The following is a 16684-nucleotide window of genomic DNA, read 5'->3' on the forward strand; positions in this document are numbered from 1 at the left end:
ACTGGTCTGTAATTTCCGGGGATTTCCCTATTTCCTTTCTTAAGAGAGGAATTACATTTGCCTCTCTCCAGTCCTCAGGTACGACTCTAGTGGAGAGCGCGGATGCAAAGATCTTCGCAAGTGGCGAAGCAATTGCATTTCTCGTTTCCCAAAGCAGCCGAGGACAAATCTGGTCCGGGCCTGGCGACTTGTCAATCTTAATGTTTGACAAAATTTTCAGCACATCAGCTTCCCCTATCTCTATCCATTCCAGCATGCACACCTGCTCTTCAAAGGTTTCATTCACTACAAAGTTCGTTTCTTTCGTAAAGACCTACCTCTTCAGACTCCACACACAAATTCCCTATGCTATCCCTGATCGGCCCTACTCTTTCTTTGACCATTCTCTTATTCTTCTTAATGTTAGAAGCTATATCAAATAAGTAGGACATTCTGCTTAAAAATTGACTTTTATTCCAGATTGACTTACAGGCAGTATATTGTAAACCTTTGCTGTTTGGAATAATTCAGTCTGATGTATTTGTTACCTTGCCTTTTCCCCTGAGTTTTGATCCAAAGGCCACCCTTCTGTTGTCCCTTGGGCACAATGCACAGTTTCTAATGCTTCGATCTTTACAAGGAAGGGTGAACTTACCAAGCAGAATGTGCTAGTTACTTGATATCATAGAAGTTATAGAATTCAATGATTCTATCATTCATACCTTTACAAAGATGAATTTCAATAAGGTTGTAGGCATCTTTAGATCCAGGAAGCAATTTAAGGTTTATTTATTTAAGATTGGAGGACATTTCAAAATAGCAAATCTGTGACATGGACTGACATCCCATTTAATGCTCATCCTCACCTTCCCAATTTCTGTCCATCTCCAGAAAATGCCTTGAATTTCAATTTGTGTTTTAAATATTCTTCACTCCTGTGATCCTCCATATCCAAACTTACTTGATTGCCATGAACCATTTTTTGCAGTTCAACAGGAATCTCCCTGTGTTGCACGAGTGCAGAAGGAAACACAACATTAATTGAAATGTCAGTAAAGCAACAGGTTTAGGTTCTATTGACACAAGCAAAGAAACAGGAAAGTTAGAACAGAATGATTGAGGAGGAAAAAATACAACAAGGGAAAATGGAAGGTGCTGAGTACAAAAGTAGGGAAGTGGTATTAAGATGGCAAGGAGAAGAGTCAGAAACGAAGGATGAAAGGGATATGTAATTGGAAAAGTATAAAGTCGCAGGGTTGAAAATAAAACGGCCATGAGAATTAATTTGTACAAGAGAGACAAATACATGCAATAATGGACAATGGGAGACTTAACAAAATTTATACAAACAATGCCCACAAGAAACAAACAACATATACAAAGTAAAGACTCTTAAATTTTAACGAATCACATTTCTGTTTGGAGTAAAGCTCTGTCCCATGTTCAAACTGTCTCAAAGTAATACATTGTTGAAAACATCAGCAAATTTGTGAAAAATATTCAAAAGGTTGGACTGCCATTAAAAATTAGCATTGTGGAATTAATACAATCTTACCCTCTGCTAATGGATTCTAAAAATTCAGCGTTTGCAGAGTCTGTGTAGGTACGCAGTTCTCCATCATCTAGACTGAAGCCATTTTTCCATAATTTCAGCAAAATTTGAACCTATTTCACGCATATAAATATACAACTAATAAAGGAAGTCCCCACATCAGTTTTACTTTGAAAACAGCACAAAAATATTTTGGATTAGCTTTGGTTTCTTTCACAGTAAAATTTACTCAAATAACAATTGAATAAAATCTATTTTTCTATTCATTTCTTTGCAAATGACAGGTTTTGTAACTTAACCTTTAAGTAGATTAAGTAATTAAATTATTCAAAGTTCCTGTAATTCATTCATCTAACATTTTAGATTGTATTAAAAATTGTACTGTAAAAAATATTTATGAATAACATGATGTGGCTCCTAAATACATTCAATTCTCCAAGTCCCAATGCGATACATTCTTGTTATCAAGTTACTTTTATAATCTGCCTCAGTTATGGGTTGGAAAAGACAGCCACCATTTCAACTACACAACCTCAGAGAGAAGGGCAAATTTTTCCTACAACAAGAAATGCAGCAGATACTTTTAACGATAAGCAAACGTTAGAACACAAACAAAACATTTATGCCTGGATTTGATGGCAGCTGTCAGAGATTGGCTGGCTTTACAGTACAGACTTCAGTAACTGGGGCTAGATTTCCCAAAGTTTCAAAGTTCCATTCTGCAAACTGGCATGGCAGGGTTTCTTGTTCAGGGCAGTGAGCAGCTAATTATCCTTGTTAAGGGCCTAACTAAGTTGACTCAAAGGAGGTTAACTGGGATTTTTAATCAGTTCTGGAGTTCAGTTTAGGTACCTGAAGGTAGGTGCCTGATACCAGAGACCCTTACCTTCTGCTTGGATGCAGAAGCTGCCAAAGGCCTTCCTCGAGAAATCCACCCCACACCCACCACACCCAAATGGCTTGGCTGCTGACTGTAATGTTTGATTTTAGTTTAAAAACTAAAATGTAAAAAATATTTTAATTAAAAAAGATTAAAATGTAAGAGATTGGAGAAGGAGTACTTCTATATTCAAGTTACTTGCTTTCTATTACAGTCTGCTGTTCCCCTCAAATTGATTTGCACTTCAACATCTGACCAAAACCTGTCTCCATGTCAATTAGAGGAAGTTGGGGAAAGTTTGATTAGTCAGAGAATCACAGGTTACGGAGAGAAGATGGGAGAACGGGGTTGAGAAATATATCAGCTACTGTCGAATGGTGAAGCAAACTCAATGGCCCGAATGGCCTGATTCTGCTCCTATATTTTATGGTCCTATGGTCCAAAATCCCAATAAGCGACTGCTTCCCCACAGAACAGATTCAAGCTCTGCAACCAGGTCTAACTTGTGTTTTCTGGAGATTCAGATACAAATTCTAGCCCCAGGATCTGTTTGAGCATGCTGTCCACTATAGGGCCTTTGGCAGGGATAAGGAGCAGGGAGCTCTTCAACAACCAGACTGAAGAATCGTCAGCCAGAGTGGCTGGATTTCATCACAATAAGAAACATAATGCCTGAGTCAAATGTCCTCATTCTGGGACAGGCTGTACTTAAGTCTCCTGATAGGCTGAGACATGATTCCACACTACCAGTGGTAGATGTCAGTTATGTTCAATATGAGCTAATTGACACCAATTGTCACTCAGCCCAGTTATTTAGTGGCTCAGAGATAAATGGAGGCCACGTGGCGTTTTCTATTAGGATTGCCAGTGTCCCCTTGGGGCTAGAGGGGTGGAGATGATAGAGGAGCCTGGCAATGATGGAGCAAGGGAGGATTGCTCAGTAGAAAGCCACCTCCTGCCCTTTTCTTGGACCTAACTCAATCACACTCTCCTATAAACTTTATCCCTTTAAGATCCTGAGCCTTTGGGACACTGCAGCATGTGCAGCTGAGAGCCTGATTAACCAGTAATTCTCATCAGGTGGCACTTCCATCACTGGGGCCCAGAATAACAACAATGATACAATGGTGCCCACTTCAATATCAGAACAGCATTTGATTTCACCAAGTTTTCCCCTGTATCCAATCTGGTGAGAGAAGCACTGTTACATTTTCATTGAGATATTGTTCACACATTAGATGGAAAGCAAGGTAGGAGAGATGGATATACAGTCAGGTTCAGATAATGGATATTGTTTTAGCGAATGTAGGCACATACAACGCAGGCATAACCCTTGAACGGTGGAAAAGAATAGATGGAAATTTTTGCAAGGAATAACAGTTTTGCTGCAGACAGTCTGTTTTTTAGCTTCAGCTCCTGCTGTTAATTGCGTTTGGATAATGTTTCATTACGAGCAAGTGGTGTCCCTTAACGGGGCATCCATTTCTGTCTCTAAATAGACGCAGATTGATATTATTATTGGTGGCTTTGGAGGTGGATGCCTCTAATTTACACCTTAGTAAATAAAAACCTATAAAACTGTATATACGTTGACTCTGGTTCTATCCTTCACCAACTTATTTTCTGGAATGTTAACATTCAAAACTTACATCGAGATTAGAATCTTGTTTTTTATCTTGCAACACATATTCAGATTGTTCCTGCGATGATGCTCCCAATCGGTATCCACCACCAGTGAATGGCTAGAAAATAAATTGGAAATCTTACAGTTTTTACTAGCACATTTATAAGAGTTGTGCTATATTTGTTCAGAAAAGTTTTACCCAGAAAATAACTACAACACCATATTTCACACTGTCCTATTTTTGAAATCTACAGTGAGATTATTAATCTCAAAGAAAATTGCTCACAACATTATTTTTGCCTCTATCTTAAATCAAACCTAATTAATTATTTTGCTACATGAAAATTTACATTAAACATGACGAGATAAAAGTATAATTAAATTTGTGGCTTTCTGTGCATGAGAATACTTGTGGAATGTATTACCCCCTACTCACAGCAGTTCACACCTGGCACCAAGTCAACAGATTTCCAGGCTCTTAATACTAGCGATGTTAACAAGCAGATCACGAGTCAATCACATTGAAAAGTTTTCACAGAACCAAACCATAAAGTTAAAAATACTTTACCTCTTCACTTTAAATTTAAACTTTCAGAAAACAAAGTAATTAATTAGGTAAGATTAAGGTAGTGTTATGAAGGTGTAGAGATGCACTGTATCTTTAAGAGAGAGAGAGAGAGAGGTAGCTAGCAAGGCCTGACTGAAAGCACAGAGTGTCCTGAACAATTTAAAAATGTAACACTTGGTAGAAACAAATAGCTGGGATTGTGTTGCAATGGAACAAAAACAAATTCGAGTTCGGCCAATCAGTTTAAATTAAGCCCCAGATACCAAAATCTAATCAAATTTGAATTTTACTGTTTGGGATGACATCAAACCAATGAAATTATCCGATGTTTTGTGTATAAAACTGGGCATTTTGAACAGTTAGGGGGACGAATGCCAAGAAAACCAACAAGTATAGACTGTTAGCCAAATAGTTCTCTGAAAGGTATCTGTTCACATGAAAGACCAGTGAAGCAAAATACTGAAGACAAGACGACAGAGGAAAATCTTCAGAGGAAGATACAAAGAGAAGATTCAACAGCTGGCTGGATTTGAAATTTGAATTTTTTTTGTCAATCTTAATCAGGGATTTTTATCAGACTAGTGTTGTAGAGTGGGAGGCAAAAGATAGGTTTAAGAGAAAGGAGTTGTAAATAATTGTTTAATCCTCTCTTTTGAACTTAACAAATAAAATTGTTAATTTTTACTTTAAATAGTGGCTTCTGGGGTAATTCTTTGCCTTTTGAAATTTAACAGATTAGGGCACGAGGTGAGCTTCTGTGTGTCGGGTTTAAATTAGCGTTTACCCAGTGTTGTGACAACTGAAACTAAACTTTTACACAAACGGCACGGTGGCTCAGTAGTTAGCACTGCTGCCTCACAGCGCCAAAGACTTGGGTTCAATTCCCACCTCAGGTGACTGTGTGTGTGGAGTTTGCACGTTCTCCCCGTGTCTGCATGGGTTTCCTCCGGGTGCTCCGGTTTCCTCCCACAATCCAAAATGAGCAGGTTAGGTGAATTGACCATGCTAAATTGCCTGTAATGTTAGGTGAAGGGGTAAATGTAGGGGAATGGGTCTGGGTGGATTGTGCTTCAGCGGGTCGGTGTGGACTTGTTGGGCCGAAGGACCTGCTTCCACACTATAAGTAATCTAAGAATCTAAGAAAAATCTTTAAAATGCACTGTTTTATCATAATAGAGAAATCTGAAATGCCACAATTTAAAATTGTGTGTAAAGCTAATGTAAATATTTTGCAGTAATTATGAACGTATCATGCTATTAACAATCCAGGTATACCCCACTCATCAAGGTGCAACATTTTCCAAAGGACTTTACAGCAAGACTAACAGTGTAAAAGTGAAAATTTTAATTAACTTACTTATTGCTTTGGAAATGCAATGGGGTTAGGATTAGGGTTAGGGTCAGTGAGAGAAGACCAGCATTGGTGATAGCATTTTCTGGCCTCTTGCATTGTTCTGCGTGGAGTCCCAAAGTTATTGCCATTTTGGTGCATTAATGATGGCAAATGCTACAGAATCCCTTTCATAGAACATAGAACAATACAGCACAGAACAGGCCCTTCGGCCCACGATGTTGTGCCGAACATTTGTCCTAGCTTAAGCACCCATCCATGTACCTATCCAATTGCCGCTTAAAGGTCACCAAAGATTCTGACTCTACCACTCCCATAGGCAGCGCATTCCATGCCCCCACCACTCTCTGGGTATAGAACCCACCCCTGACATCTCCCCTATACCTTCCACCCTTCATCTTAAATTTATGTCCCCTTGTAACACTCTGTTGTACCCGGGGAAAAAGTCTCTGACTGTCTACTCTAACTATTCCCCTGATTATCTTATAAACCTCTATCAAGTCACCCCTCATCCTTCTCCGTTCCAATGAGAAAAGGCCTAGCACTCTCAACCTATCTTCGTATGACCTATTCTCCATTCCAGGCAACATCCATGTAAATCTTCTCTGCACCCTCTCCACAGCTTCCACATCTTTCCTAAAGTGAGGCGACCAGAACTGCACACAGTACTCCAAATGTGGCCTAACCAAAGTCCTGTACAGTTGCAACATCACTTCACGACTCTTGAATTCAATTCCTCTGCTAATGAACGCTAATACACCATAGGTGGATAGAGCTTGTAAGAAGGCCTGAGTGGCAACTTTCAAAGATAACTTTCATTACTTAAAGTATCACACTGGGCAAATCTCTTAATTCAATGGTCTCAGGCAAACAGTTGTAAAATCATATACAAATTTAAAAACAAATATTTATCAGATGGGGCTGATAGTAATCCTTGCAAGGAAATCATGCAAACTATACAATGTACCTCAGTTAATAAGATCAATGTGTTCATCGCAACTGCCTCCACTGAGTTTGTATCTCAACACTTCAGTTTAAAAGTTTTTGTGCTTATTAAGATTCTTCCATGACCTCATTCTCCAGGTTTGCACTCCTGCTCACAATTCTGCTGATTGACTTTGCTATGGACCTAGACTCTCTATAATCTGTTATTGGTGTGGAAATCTCAGGCAATATATTTGTGCAGATCAGAATTCCTCTGCTGGACTCATTCACCTTCCTGTAGGCCTCCCAACTTCAAAAGTCTCTTTAGGTCTTTATCTTTGATCAACATACTACCTCAGCATGAATGTTTTGAGAGATATTTTAAAAAGTGGTCCAATATCATCCAACGTTTCTCCCAAAATTCAAAGGGAAAAATCAGAACACATCATTTCACATCCTAACATTTCATCGGTTGTACATCATCTGCTTTGTTTGTTGTATAAACATGTTTTGTGCTTGATTATACTATGAATATTACTGTTCTATAGGTTTAAGATTTGGAGACGTGGTAATGTGGCAGCATTGATTATCCACCAGGAACACTCCCTATAATTTATGGCAAGTATAAAGCCCAGAGGCCAGTAAAGAGAGATCCTAAATTGTTCCTTTAAGACTACAATATCTTGGTTAAATTACATATTCCTTTAAAAATAGACACATTGCTGGACTAACAACACAGTTCCCATTGATTACATTATGCCAATTCAGATAGCACATGGAGGTTGAGCTCTGCTATTCCTGGAATTGTCACAAAAGTTGAAGATTTTTCAAAATTTGCAAGATTCTCTTTTTAGATTCTGGCTGACAGAAGGCATGTACTAAATTTTGTACTTAAAAACTACAAGTAAATAGGCTCCATCTACATTTAAACAACTATGAACCAATGGCATATAACTCTCCTAATTAAAGCTCTAATCATCTTCTGAACTCCACGACCCCCACCCACACACACACGCACGCACCCACGCACAACACACAAGGGGTTAAAAATATTGTGTTATGAGCAAGGGGAAAACTGAGAAAGCAGATCAGTGGTCTCCGTTCACAGCATCTGTTGATCATTTATTGGGGCTCAAAGTAGCTTTTTCTGCAGAGGAAAGACAACAAGCATGAGCTGGCTCCTCCGTAACTTGTTCCTAGCTCTAAACTATTCTGCTACCAAAGCACCAATTGTACAGTTGTTGGCAGGCAGAAGGCCTTTGTCATCAATAACTAAGTAATGATAATAATTTGGAGATGCTGGTGTTGGACTGGGGTATACAAAGTTAAAAATCACACAACACCAGGTTATAGAACAACAGGTTTAATTGGAAGCACACCTAACAATCACCTGATGAAGGAGCGTCGCTCCGAAAGCTAGTGTGCTTCCAGTTAAACCTGTTGGGACTATAACCTGGTGTTGTGTGATTTTTAACTAAGTAATGATATACACACACCAATTAACTACATGTTACCAGTCAAAGCTCCATTTACACCTTTATATATCAGACAAGATGACGGTGGAGTAAGATGCTCCAGTGGGAGCTCCTCTGCTTTTCGTTTTTTTTCCCCCTCTTTGTAGCAGCTTTTCTCCACCCAACCCAACTTTTAATTTTTGAAACTAGCCTACCCTACTTGCAGAAATGAGGTGAGTTGAGTCATGGATGGGGCCTGGGAGAGAGCAGAGCGAGTCCTAGACATAGGCCAGTGTGGTGGCAGCGTTACCTCGTGTTGTGGAGCCCAGCAAGTGCAGATTCATGTTGGAAAAGGACTGTAACTTGAGTACTTTAAAGACACCTTTTATGCTTATTCTGGATGTTTAAACTCTGTATTCCCATGCTAATCACAGTAGGCTATCGACCAAATGCAGCTAATTGGGACGGATTGCACCTGAATTGTAAGAAGACTAATGTACTGGCAGGCAGATTTGCTAGAGTTGTTTGGGAGGATTTAAACTAGTAAGTGGGGGGGTGTTGTTGGGACCCTGGCTTTTAGTGAGGAAAGACATCAATCTGAGACTAGTACAGTTGGGAAAAGGAGCAAGTCAAACAGTCAGGGTCAAAACAGAGAACAAGATAGGACTGAATAAATTAAACTATTTATTTCAATGCAAGAGGCCTAATAGGGAAGGCAGATGAACTCAGGGCACGGTTAGGAACATGGGACTAGGATATCATAGCAATTATGGAAACATGGCTCAGGGATGGTCAGGACTGGCAGCTTTATGTTCCAGGATACAAATGCTACAGGAAGGACAGAAAGGGGGGCGAGAGAGGAGGGGGAGAGGCATTTTTGATAAGGGATAGCATTACAGCTGTGCTGAGGGAGGATATTCCCGGAAATACATCCAGGGAAGTTATTTGGGTGGAACTGAGAACTAAGAAAGGGATAATAACCTTATTCGGATTGTATTATAGACCTCCTAATAGTCAGAGGGAAATTGAGAAACAAATTTGTAAGGTGATTTCAGTTATCTGTAAGAATAATAGGGTAGTTATGGTAGGGGATTTTAACTTTCCAAGCATAGACGGGGACTGCCATATGTTAAAGAGTTTAGATGGAGAGGCATTTGTTAAGTGTGTACAAGAAAATATTTTTGATTCAATATGTAATGTACCTCCAAGAGAAGGTGCAAAACTTGACCTACTCTTGGAAAATAAGGCAGGGCAGGTGACTGAGGTGTCAGCGGGGGGAACACTTTTGAGGCCAGCGACGATAATTCTGTTAGTTTTAAAATAGTGATGGAAAAGGACAGACCAGATCTAAAATATGAAGTTCTAAATTGGAGGGAGGCTAGTTTTGATGGTATTAGGCAAGAATTTGGAAAGCTGATTGGGGGCAGATGTTCACAGGTAAAATGACAGCTGGAAAATGGGAAGCCTTCAGAAATGAGATAACCAGAATCCAGAGACAGTATTTTCCTGTTAGGGTGAAAGAGAAGGCTGGTAGGTATGGGGAATACTGGATGACTAAAGAAATTGAGGGTTTGGGTAAAAGAAAGGAAGCATATGTCAGGTATTTTCAAGAGCAATCAAGAGGATCATTAGAAGAGTATAAAGGAAGTAGGAGTATACTTAAGAGGGAGATCAGGAGGGCAAAAAGGGGACACGAGATAGCTTTGTCAAATACGGTTAAGGAGAATCCAAAGAGATTTTATAAATATATTAAGGACAAAAGAGTAACTAGGGAGAGAATAGGGCCTATCAAAGACCAGCAAGACAGCCTATGTGTGGAGCCACAGGAGATAGGGAAGATACGAAACCAGCAGTTTGCATCAGTGTTTACTGTGGAGAAGGACATGGAAGATATGGAATGTGGGGAAATCGATGGTGACATTTTGCAAAATATCCATATTACAGAGGTGGTGGTGCTGGATGTCTTGAAATGCATAAAAGTGAATAAATCCCCAGGAGGTTGGGTAACATGGTACCACTATTTAAGAAAGGTGGTCAGGACAAACCAGGGAACTATAGACCATTGAGCCTGATGTCGGTGGTGGGTAAGTTGTTGGAGGGAATCCTGAGGGACAGGATTTACATGTATTTGGAAAGGCATGGACTGATTAGTGGTAGTCAGCATGGTTTTTTGTGTGCGGAAAATTATGTCTCACGAACTTGATTGAGTTTTCTGAAGTAACAAAGAGGATTGATGAGGGTAGAGTGGTGGACATGATCGATATGGGCTTCAGTAAGGAGTTTGACATTGCTCCCCATGGGAGATTGGTTCGCAAGATTAGATCTCATGCAATACAGGAACAACTAGCCATTTGGGTACAGAACTGGCTCAAAGGTAAAACACAGAGGGTGGTGGTGGGTTGCTTTGCAGACTGGAGGTCTATGACCAGTGGAGTGCCACAAGGATTGGTGCTGGGTCCACTACTTTTTGTCATTTACATAAATGATTTGGATGTGAACATAGGAGGTATAGTTAGTAAATTTGCAGATGACACCAAAATTGGAGGTGTAGTGGACAGTGAAGGTTACCTCAGAGTACAAGATCTTGATCAAATGGACCAATGGGCTGAGGAGTGGCAGATGGAGTTTAAGTTAGATAAATGTGAGGTGCTGTATTTTGGAAAAGCAAATCAGAGCAGGACTTTTCCACTTAATGGTCAGGTCCGAGGGAGTGTTGCTGAACAAAGAGACCATGGAGTACAGATTCATAGCTCCTTAAAAGTAGAGTCACAAGTAGATAGGTGTTTGGTATGCTTTCCTTTATTGGTCAGAACATTGAGTATAGGAGTTGGGAAGTCATGCTGTGGCTGTACAGGACATTGGTTAGGCCACTGTTGGAATATTGCATGCAATTCTGGTCTCCTTCCTATCGGAAGGATGTTGTGAAACTTGAAATGGTTCAGAAAAGATTTACAAGGATGTTGCCAGGGTTGGAGGATTCAAACTCTCAGGACAAGCTGAACAGGCTGGGCTGTTTTCCATCGAGCATTGGAGGCTGAGGGGTGATCTTATAGAGGTTTATAAAATCATGAGGGGCATGGATAGGATAAATAGACAAAGTCTTTTCCCTGGGATGAGGATGTCCCAGAACTAGAGGGTATAGGTTTAGGGTGAGAGGGGAAGTATATAAAAGGGACCTAAGGGGCAACTTTCACACGCAGAGGGTGGTGTGTGTATGGAATGAGTTGCCTGAGGAAGTGGTGGAGGCTGGTACAACTGCAACATTTAAAAGGCATCTGGGTGGGTATATGAATAGGAAGGATTTAGAGAGATATGGGCCAAGTGCTGGCAAATGATTAGATTAGATCAGATGAGACTAGACTAGGTTTGGATATCCGGTCGGCATGGTTGAGTTGGACCGAAGGGTCTGTTTCCATGTTGTATATCTCTATGACTCCATGCTAATATGCTAGGGCATTTTGAGATCAAGAAAGTAGCAATGTTGGGTCTTTTGAAGAGCCTAAGGTGGATACGTCCCCAGAGCTCAATGATGTCTAGTCCAGGTTACTGAGAGAGGCAAGAGAGGAGATTGCTGGGACCTGTGCAGGTTAGTTGAATTGGCCAAGCTAAAATTGCCCTTAGTGTTAGGGGTAAATGTAGGAGAATGGGTCTGGGTGGGTTGCGCTTCAGCGGGTAGCTGTGGACTTGTTAGGCCGAAGGGCCTGTTTCCACACTGTAACTAATCTAATCTAATCTTTGTATCCTCGCTAGCCACAGGAGAGGACCCTGAGAACTGCCAAGTAGCTAATGTTGTTCCACTGTTCAAGAAGGGAAATATGGATAATCCAGCAAACTGTAGACTGGTGAGTCTCACATCAGTGCATTGGGAGGGGTGGGGTTCAAGGGTGGTAGTGCGTGAAGTGATTTGTGCTGGAGGGCACCGTCAACCACTTGGGAAGGAAAGTTGTGATCATGGAAGGAGGAGGCCACCTGGGACTTTCTGAGGTGGAATTGGTCATCTTGGGAACAGATGCGGCAGAGGCAGAGGAATTGAGAATAAGGGATGGCATTTTTACAAGAGATAGAGTAGGAGGAGGTGTAGTCTGGTAGCTGTGGGAGTTGGTGGGCTTTTAGTTGATGTCTGTGGTTAGCGACAGTCACCAGAGATGATGATGGAGAGGTCCAGGAAGGGGAGGGAGGTGTCCGAGATGATCCAGGTGAATATGAGGTCAGGGTGGAAGGTGCTGGTAAAGTTGATGAACAGTTCAACCTCCTTGTGGGAGCACGAGGCGGCACCAATACAGTCATCGATGTAGCGGAGGAACAGGTGGGGGGGGTGGTATCAGTGTAACTACAGAAGATGGACTGTTCCACATATCCGACAAACAGACAGACATAGCTGCATCCCATGCAGGTGCTCATCGCTACCCCTTTGGTTTAGAGGAAGTTGGAGGATTGGAAGGAGAATTTGTTTAGGGTGAGGACCAGTTCAGCCAGGCGGATGAGGGTGGAAGGGTTCTGGTTAGGACTGCGTGAGAGGAAGAAACAGAAGGCTTGGAGACCTTCGTTGTGGTGGATCAATGTGTGCAGGGATTGGATGTCCATGGTGATGATAAGGTGTTGGGGCCCGGGAAAACAAAAATCTTTGTGGAGGTGAAGGGCATGGGTGGTGTCACAAACGGGGAGTTCCTGGACTAAGGGGGACAGGACGGTGTCAAAGTAGGCAGAGATGGGTTCAGTGGGACAGGCGCAGGCTGAGACAATGGTCAACAGGGGCAGTCAGGTTTGTGAATCTTCAGAAGGAGTTAGAATCGGGCAGTGCAGGATTCACGGACAACAAAGTTGAAGGCTGTGGATGGGAGGTTTCCCAGAGGTAATGAGGTCATGATCAAGGGGGCTGTAGGCGGAGGTGTCAGCAATGAACCTAGTGGCCTACGCCTGCTCCTATATATCATGGAACCTCAGTTATGACTTGAATCTGCAATGCAGTTGGTGCATTCTTTAACACTCAACATTAAGGCTGAAATTTAGAAGAATGATGGGGGGGGGGAATCTCGTAGAAACATGTAAAATCTTGATGGGACTGGACAGACTAGAAATGGGAAGAATGTTCCCGATGTTGGGGAAGTCCTGAAGAAGGGGTCCCAGTCTAAGGATAAGGGTTAAGCCATCAGAACTGAGATGAGGAAGATTTTTTCACTCAGAGACTTGCGAACCTGTAGAATTCTCTCCCATAGGAAAGCATTGGGACGAGTTCATTCGATATATTCAAGATGGAGCTGGATCTGGGCTTTGCCGCTGAAGGGATCAAGGGGTATGGAGAAAGGGCAGGAATGGGATACTGAGACTGCATGATCAGCCATGGTCGTATTAAATGGCTTGAAGGACTGAATGGCCTACTCCCACACCTATTTGTTCTGCTCTAAGGCCATAAAACATAGGAGCAGAATTAGGCTTTTCAGTACATCGAGTCTCCTCTACCATTCACTTGATAATCCTGAACTCCACTTTTCTGCCTTTTACCTATAACCTTCAACTCCCTAACTGATTAAAAATCTTTGCAGTAAAGATTACACTGATTCCCTACCCTCAGAGAAGAAATTCCTCACTACCTCTGTCCTAACTAGAACCCACCCCCTTACTGTGAGATTTTGCTCTCTGGTCCTAGACTGTTGCACAGAGGAAAGCAAGATCACTGCACCTGTCAAGTCCCCAAGAATCTTGGATGTTTCAATAAAATCGCCTGTTATTTTCCTAAACACTCATGAGTACAGGCCTCTTTTCACTATTTCTCAGAGAAATGTCACAACAATAAATCAAATCAAATTTGGTGCAGAGAGGGAGAGGTATTTTTGCTTGCTTTTTTTGCTCATAAGATCTTTTTTCAGAGTAAACTGAAGCCCAGTTTTGGGGGACTCAGCACCTCTTCTCATAAGAAAATCCCTCTGTACCTGGGATTAACCCAGTGAACCTTCTCTGACTCCCCCACTGCCAGTAGAACTTAGATAAGGGTACCAAAAGTGTACACAGTGTTCTAACTGGTGTTTTACCAAGACTTTCTTGCTTTTATACTTTATTCCCTTCGAACATTCCATTTGTGTTCTCGATTACTCGTATACTTGGCTTTGGTGATTTATGCATTTGAACTTTTACTAACTCTTCTAACTATTTTTTACGTACATGTGAATTTCATTTACACAGGTTTAATCTTGCAAAGGCAACACTACCATTTGTTCATTGTTACTTAAAACATTCTAATTGTTGAATATTTATCCACCCATTCCTTCATTTTCACCTGTAAAGCTATCAAATGCTTTTGTTATATCCTAAAACCATTGAGAATGCTGAATTCACAATGATTCTACAGATCAGGCAATCCTATGTTCACTTACCAAAGCTCTGTTTGCCTCTCCTGTCCAGGGCTCAACTGGAACCGCCCCATGTTCTTTAGCTCCTTTAAAAAGGTCATCTACAATTTCATTTAGATTCTTTATCTTTGGCGGTCCAACTATCTGCTGGCCACTGTGTTCAGAACCACCTGCATAGAAGCTTAAAAAATTAATATGCAGTGAGTGAAACCAGTGTTTTACCTTATAAACAAAACAAAGTACACTAACATGTCAGCACTACAATTATCACATTCATTTTTGCTCTCTAAGCAAAGAGGAAATGCACATCTTGTTAGCATACAGATTCAATTGCAGGGTACTCCTTCCATGAAACAATACATCACGGAAAAAAAGATGCTTCATTGTTTGTAAGTTCAACTTAGTTACTGACCATGGAAGTGATGTATTCTACAAAATACAAACAATGAAAGGTACTTAAACAGCTGCAATAATGCTTTAGGGGATAATTGCATTGCCTGCTTTACAACTTAGCCAAACAAGAAGAAAGGAAGACAGTTTTTTTGAAAGTCTTGTGTAATTGTATAGTTCCTTCTACCTTGAGGATTTCATAAAGATTTTACAACTTATTCTTTTGAATTGTAAACATTTTAATGAATAGAATACTACAGCACACAATTTGTATCCACGAAGGTAATGCAAATAGCAAAGAAATAAAAGGCTAGTTAATATGATTTAGGAAATTTTGGTTAAGGGAGGATGGATGTTGGGAGAAGACCCTTTCTTCCTTGAACACTGTCATGTGCTCTTTCTCCACAACTTAATGATAAACTTTTCTTCCAGACTAGATGGTGTAGGCACATAACTGATTTTGTTTTTGTGGTCCATAGTGGTAAGGACATAAGAAATAGAAGCAGGATATTCAACCACTCAAGCCTATTCCACGAGATTATGGCTGACCTACCCCAGGCCCATTCTCCTCTGTGAATTCAGCTATGGATTCTGTAACTTTGGTTGAAGGGAAAGTAGGTGATAGCTGTTCATATATAGTTGTTGCTGCTTTACTGGGTAACACATCATGGTTTAAGAGTAAATTGGAGTTCTGATAGACTGCAACCAGTAATAATAATGGCTCAGATATTGTTTGTTGCGAGACGATGGAGAAAGGTATTTTGCCACTGATTCATATAGACAGGTTATGGTTTTGCTAAGTATAGTATTTTCTCAACATTGCTATCTTTGAAATTTAAGACATTACATGAACAATTTGATTGTAACTGTGTTTTGTGTTTGAAACAGTTCCTACAACCCTGCATTAAAAATATTAATACAGGTTCAATTACAATTCTGTTACTTCTATTTGTTAGATCCGTAGAGACTAGTTCCACAAACTGGATATCCAACAGTTGATTAACTTCATGGAAAATGAAGAATGATCTCTACTTAATGGGTGGCACGGTGGCCAGAGACCCGGGTTCATTTCCGGCCTCAGGCGACTGACTGTGTGGAGTTTGTACATTCTCCCCATGTCTGCGTGGGTTTCCTCCGGGTGCTCCGGTTTCCTCCCACAGTCCAAAAATGTGCAGGTTAGGTGAATTGGCCATGCTAAATTGCCCGCAGTGTTAGGGGCAGGGGTGAATGTAGGGGAATGGGTCTGGGTGGGTTGCACTTCGGCGGGTCTGTGTGGACTTGTTGTGCCAAAGGGCCTGTTTCCACACTGTAAATAATCTTAATGAATAATTCAAATTATGCAGGGGCTATTCGCTATTTGACTCTCAAGGTTATCTTGGTGCTGTTATCAAGTGGAGTTGCTTTTAGTCTGCTGGAAATTTGGGAAGTCCTTACCGTTGACCCTCATCAGCTGAGCTGTTACTTTGTTCATCCTTCTTCAGATCTTGCAAGGATGATATTCTGGAAGCACCAGTGCTAGATAAGAGGAAAACAAATTGTTGGAATTATTAGAAAGAAAGATTTAAACAATCAAAGTGCAAATTTCCAAACTCTACTTAGAATAATGCTCACTAAT

The 16684-nt window shown here is 40.9% G+C and overlaps 1 protein-coding gene across 1 annotated transcript in view; it reads right to left on the reverse strand.

The window, feature by feature from the left end:
• The window catches only part of LOC122549465 (NSFL1 cofactor p47-like), a 28220-nt gene that overhangs the window by 7960 nt on the left and 3576 nt on the right, over positions 1-16684 (reverse strand). The window contains exons 3-7 of the mRNA XM_043689325.1: positions 16504-16584; positions 14704-14860; positions 4061-4153; positions 1535-1644; positions 846-983 (exon numbers count right to left, since the gene is read on the reverse strand). Coding sequence (XP_043545260.1) covers positions 846-983; positions 1535-1644; positions 4061-4153; positions 14704-14860; positions 16504-16584 — 579 coding nt within the window. The remainder of the gene's footprint in view (positions 1-845; positions 984-1534; positions 1645-4060; positions 4154-14703; positions 14861-16503; positions 16585-16684) is intronic.

This window comes from Chiloscyllium plagiosum, chromosome 4, assembly GCF_004010195.1.
Source record: "Chiloscyllium plagiosum isolate BGI_BamShark_2017 chromosome 4, ASM401019v2, whole genome shotgun sequence".
Classification (NCBI taxonomy): Eukaryota; Metazoa; Chordata; class Chondrichthyes; order Orectolobiformes; family Hemiscylliidae; genus Chiloscyllium; species Chiloscyllium plagiosum.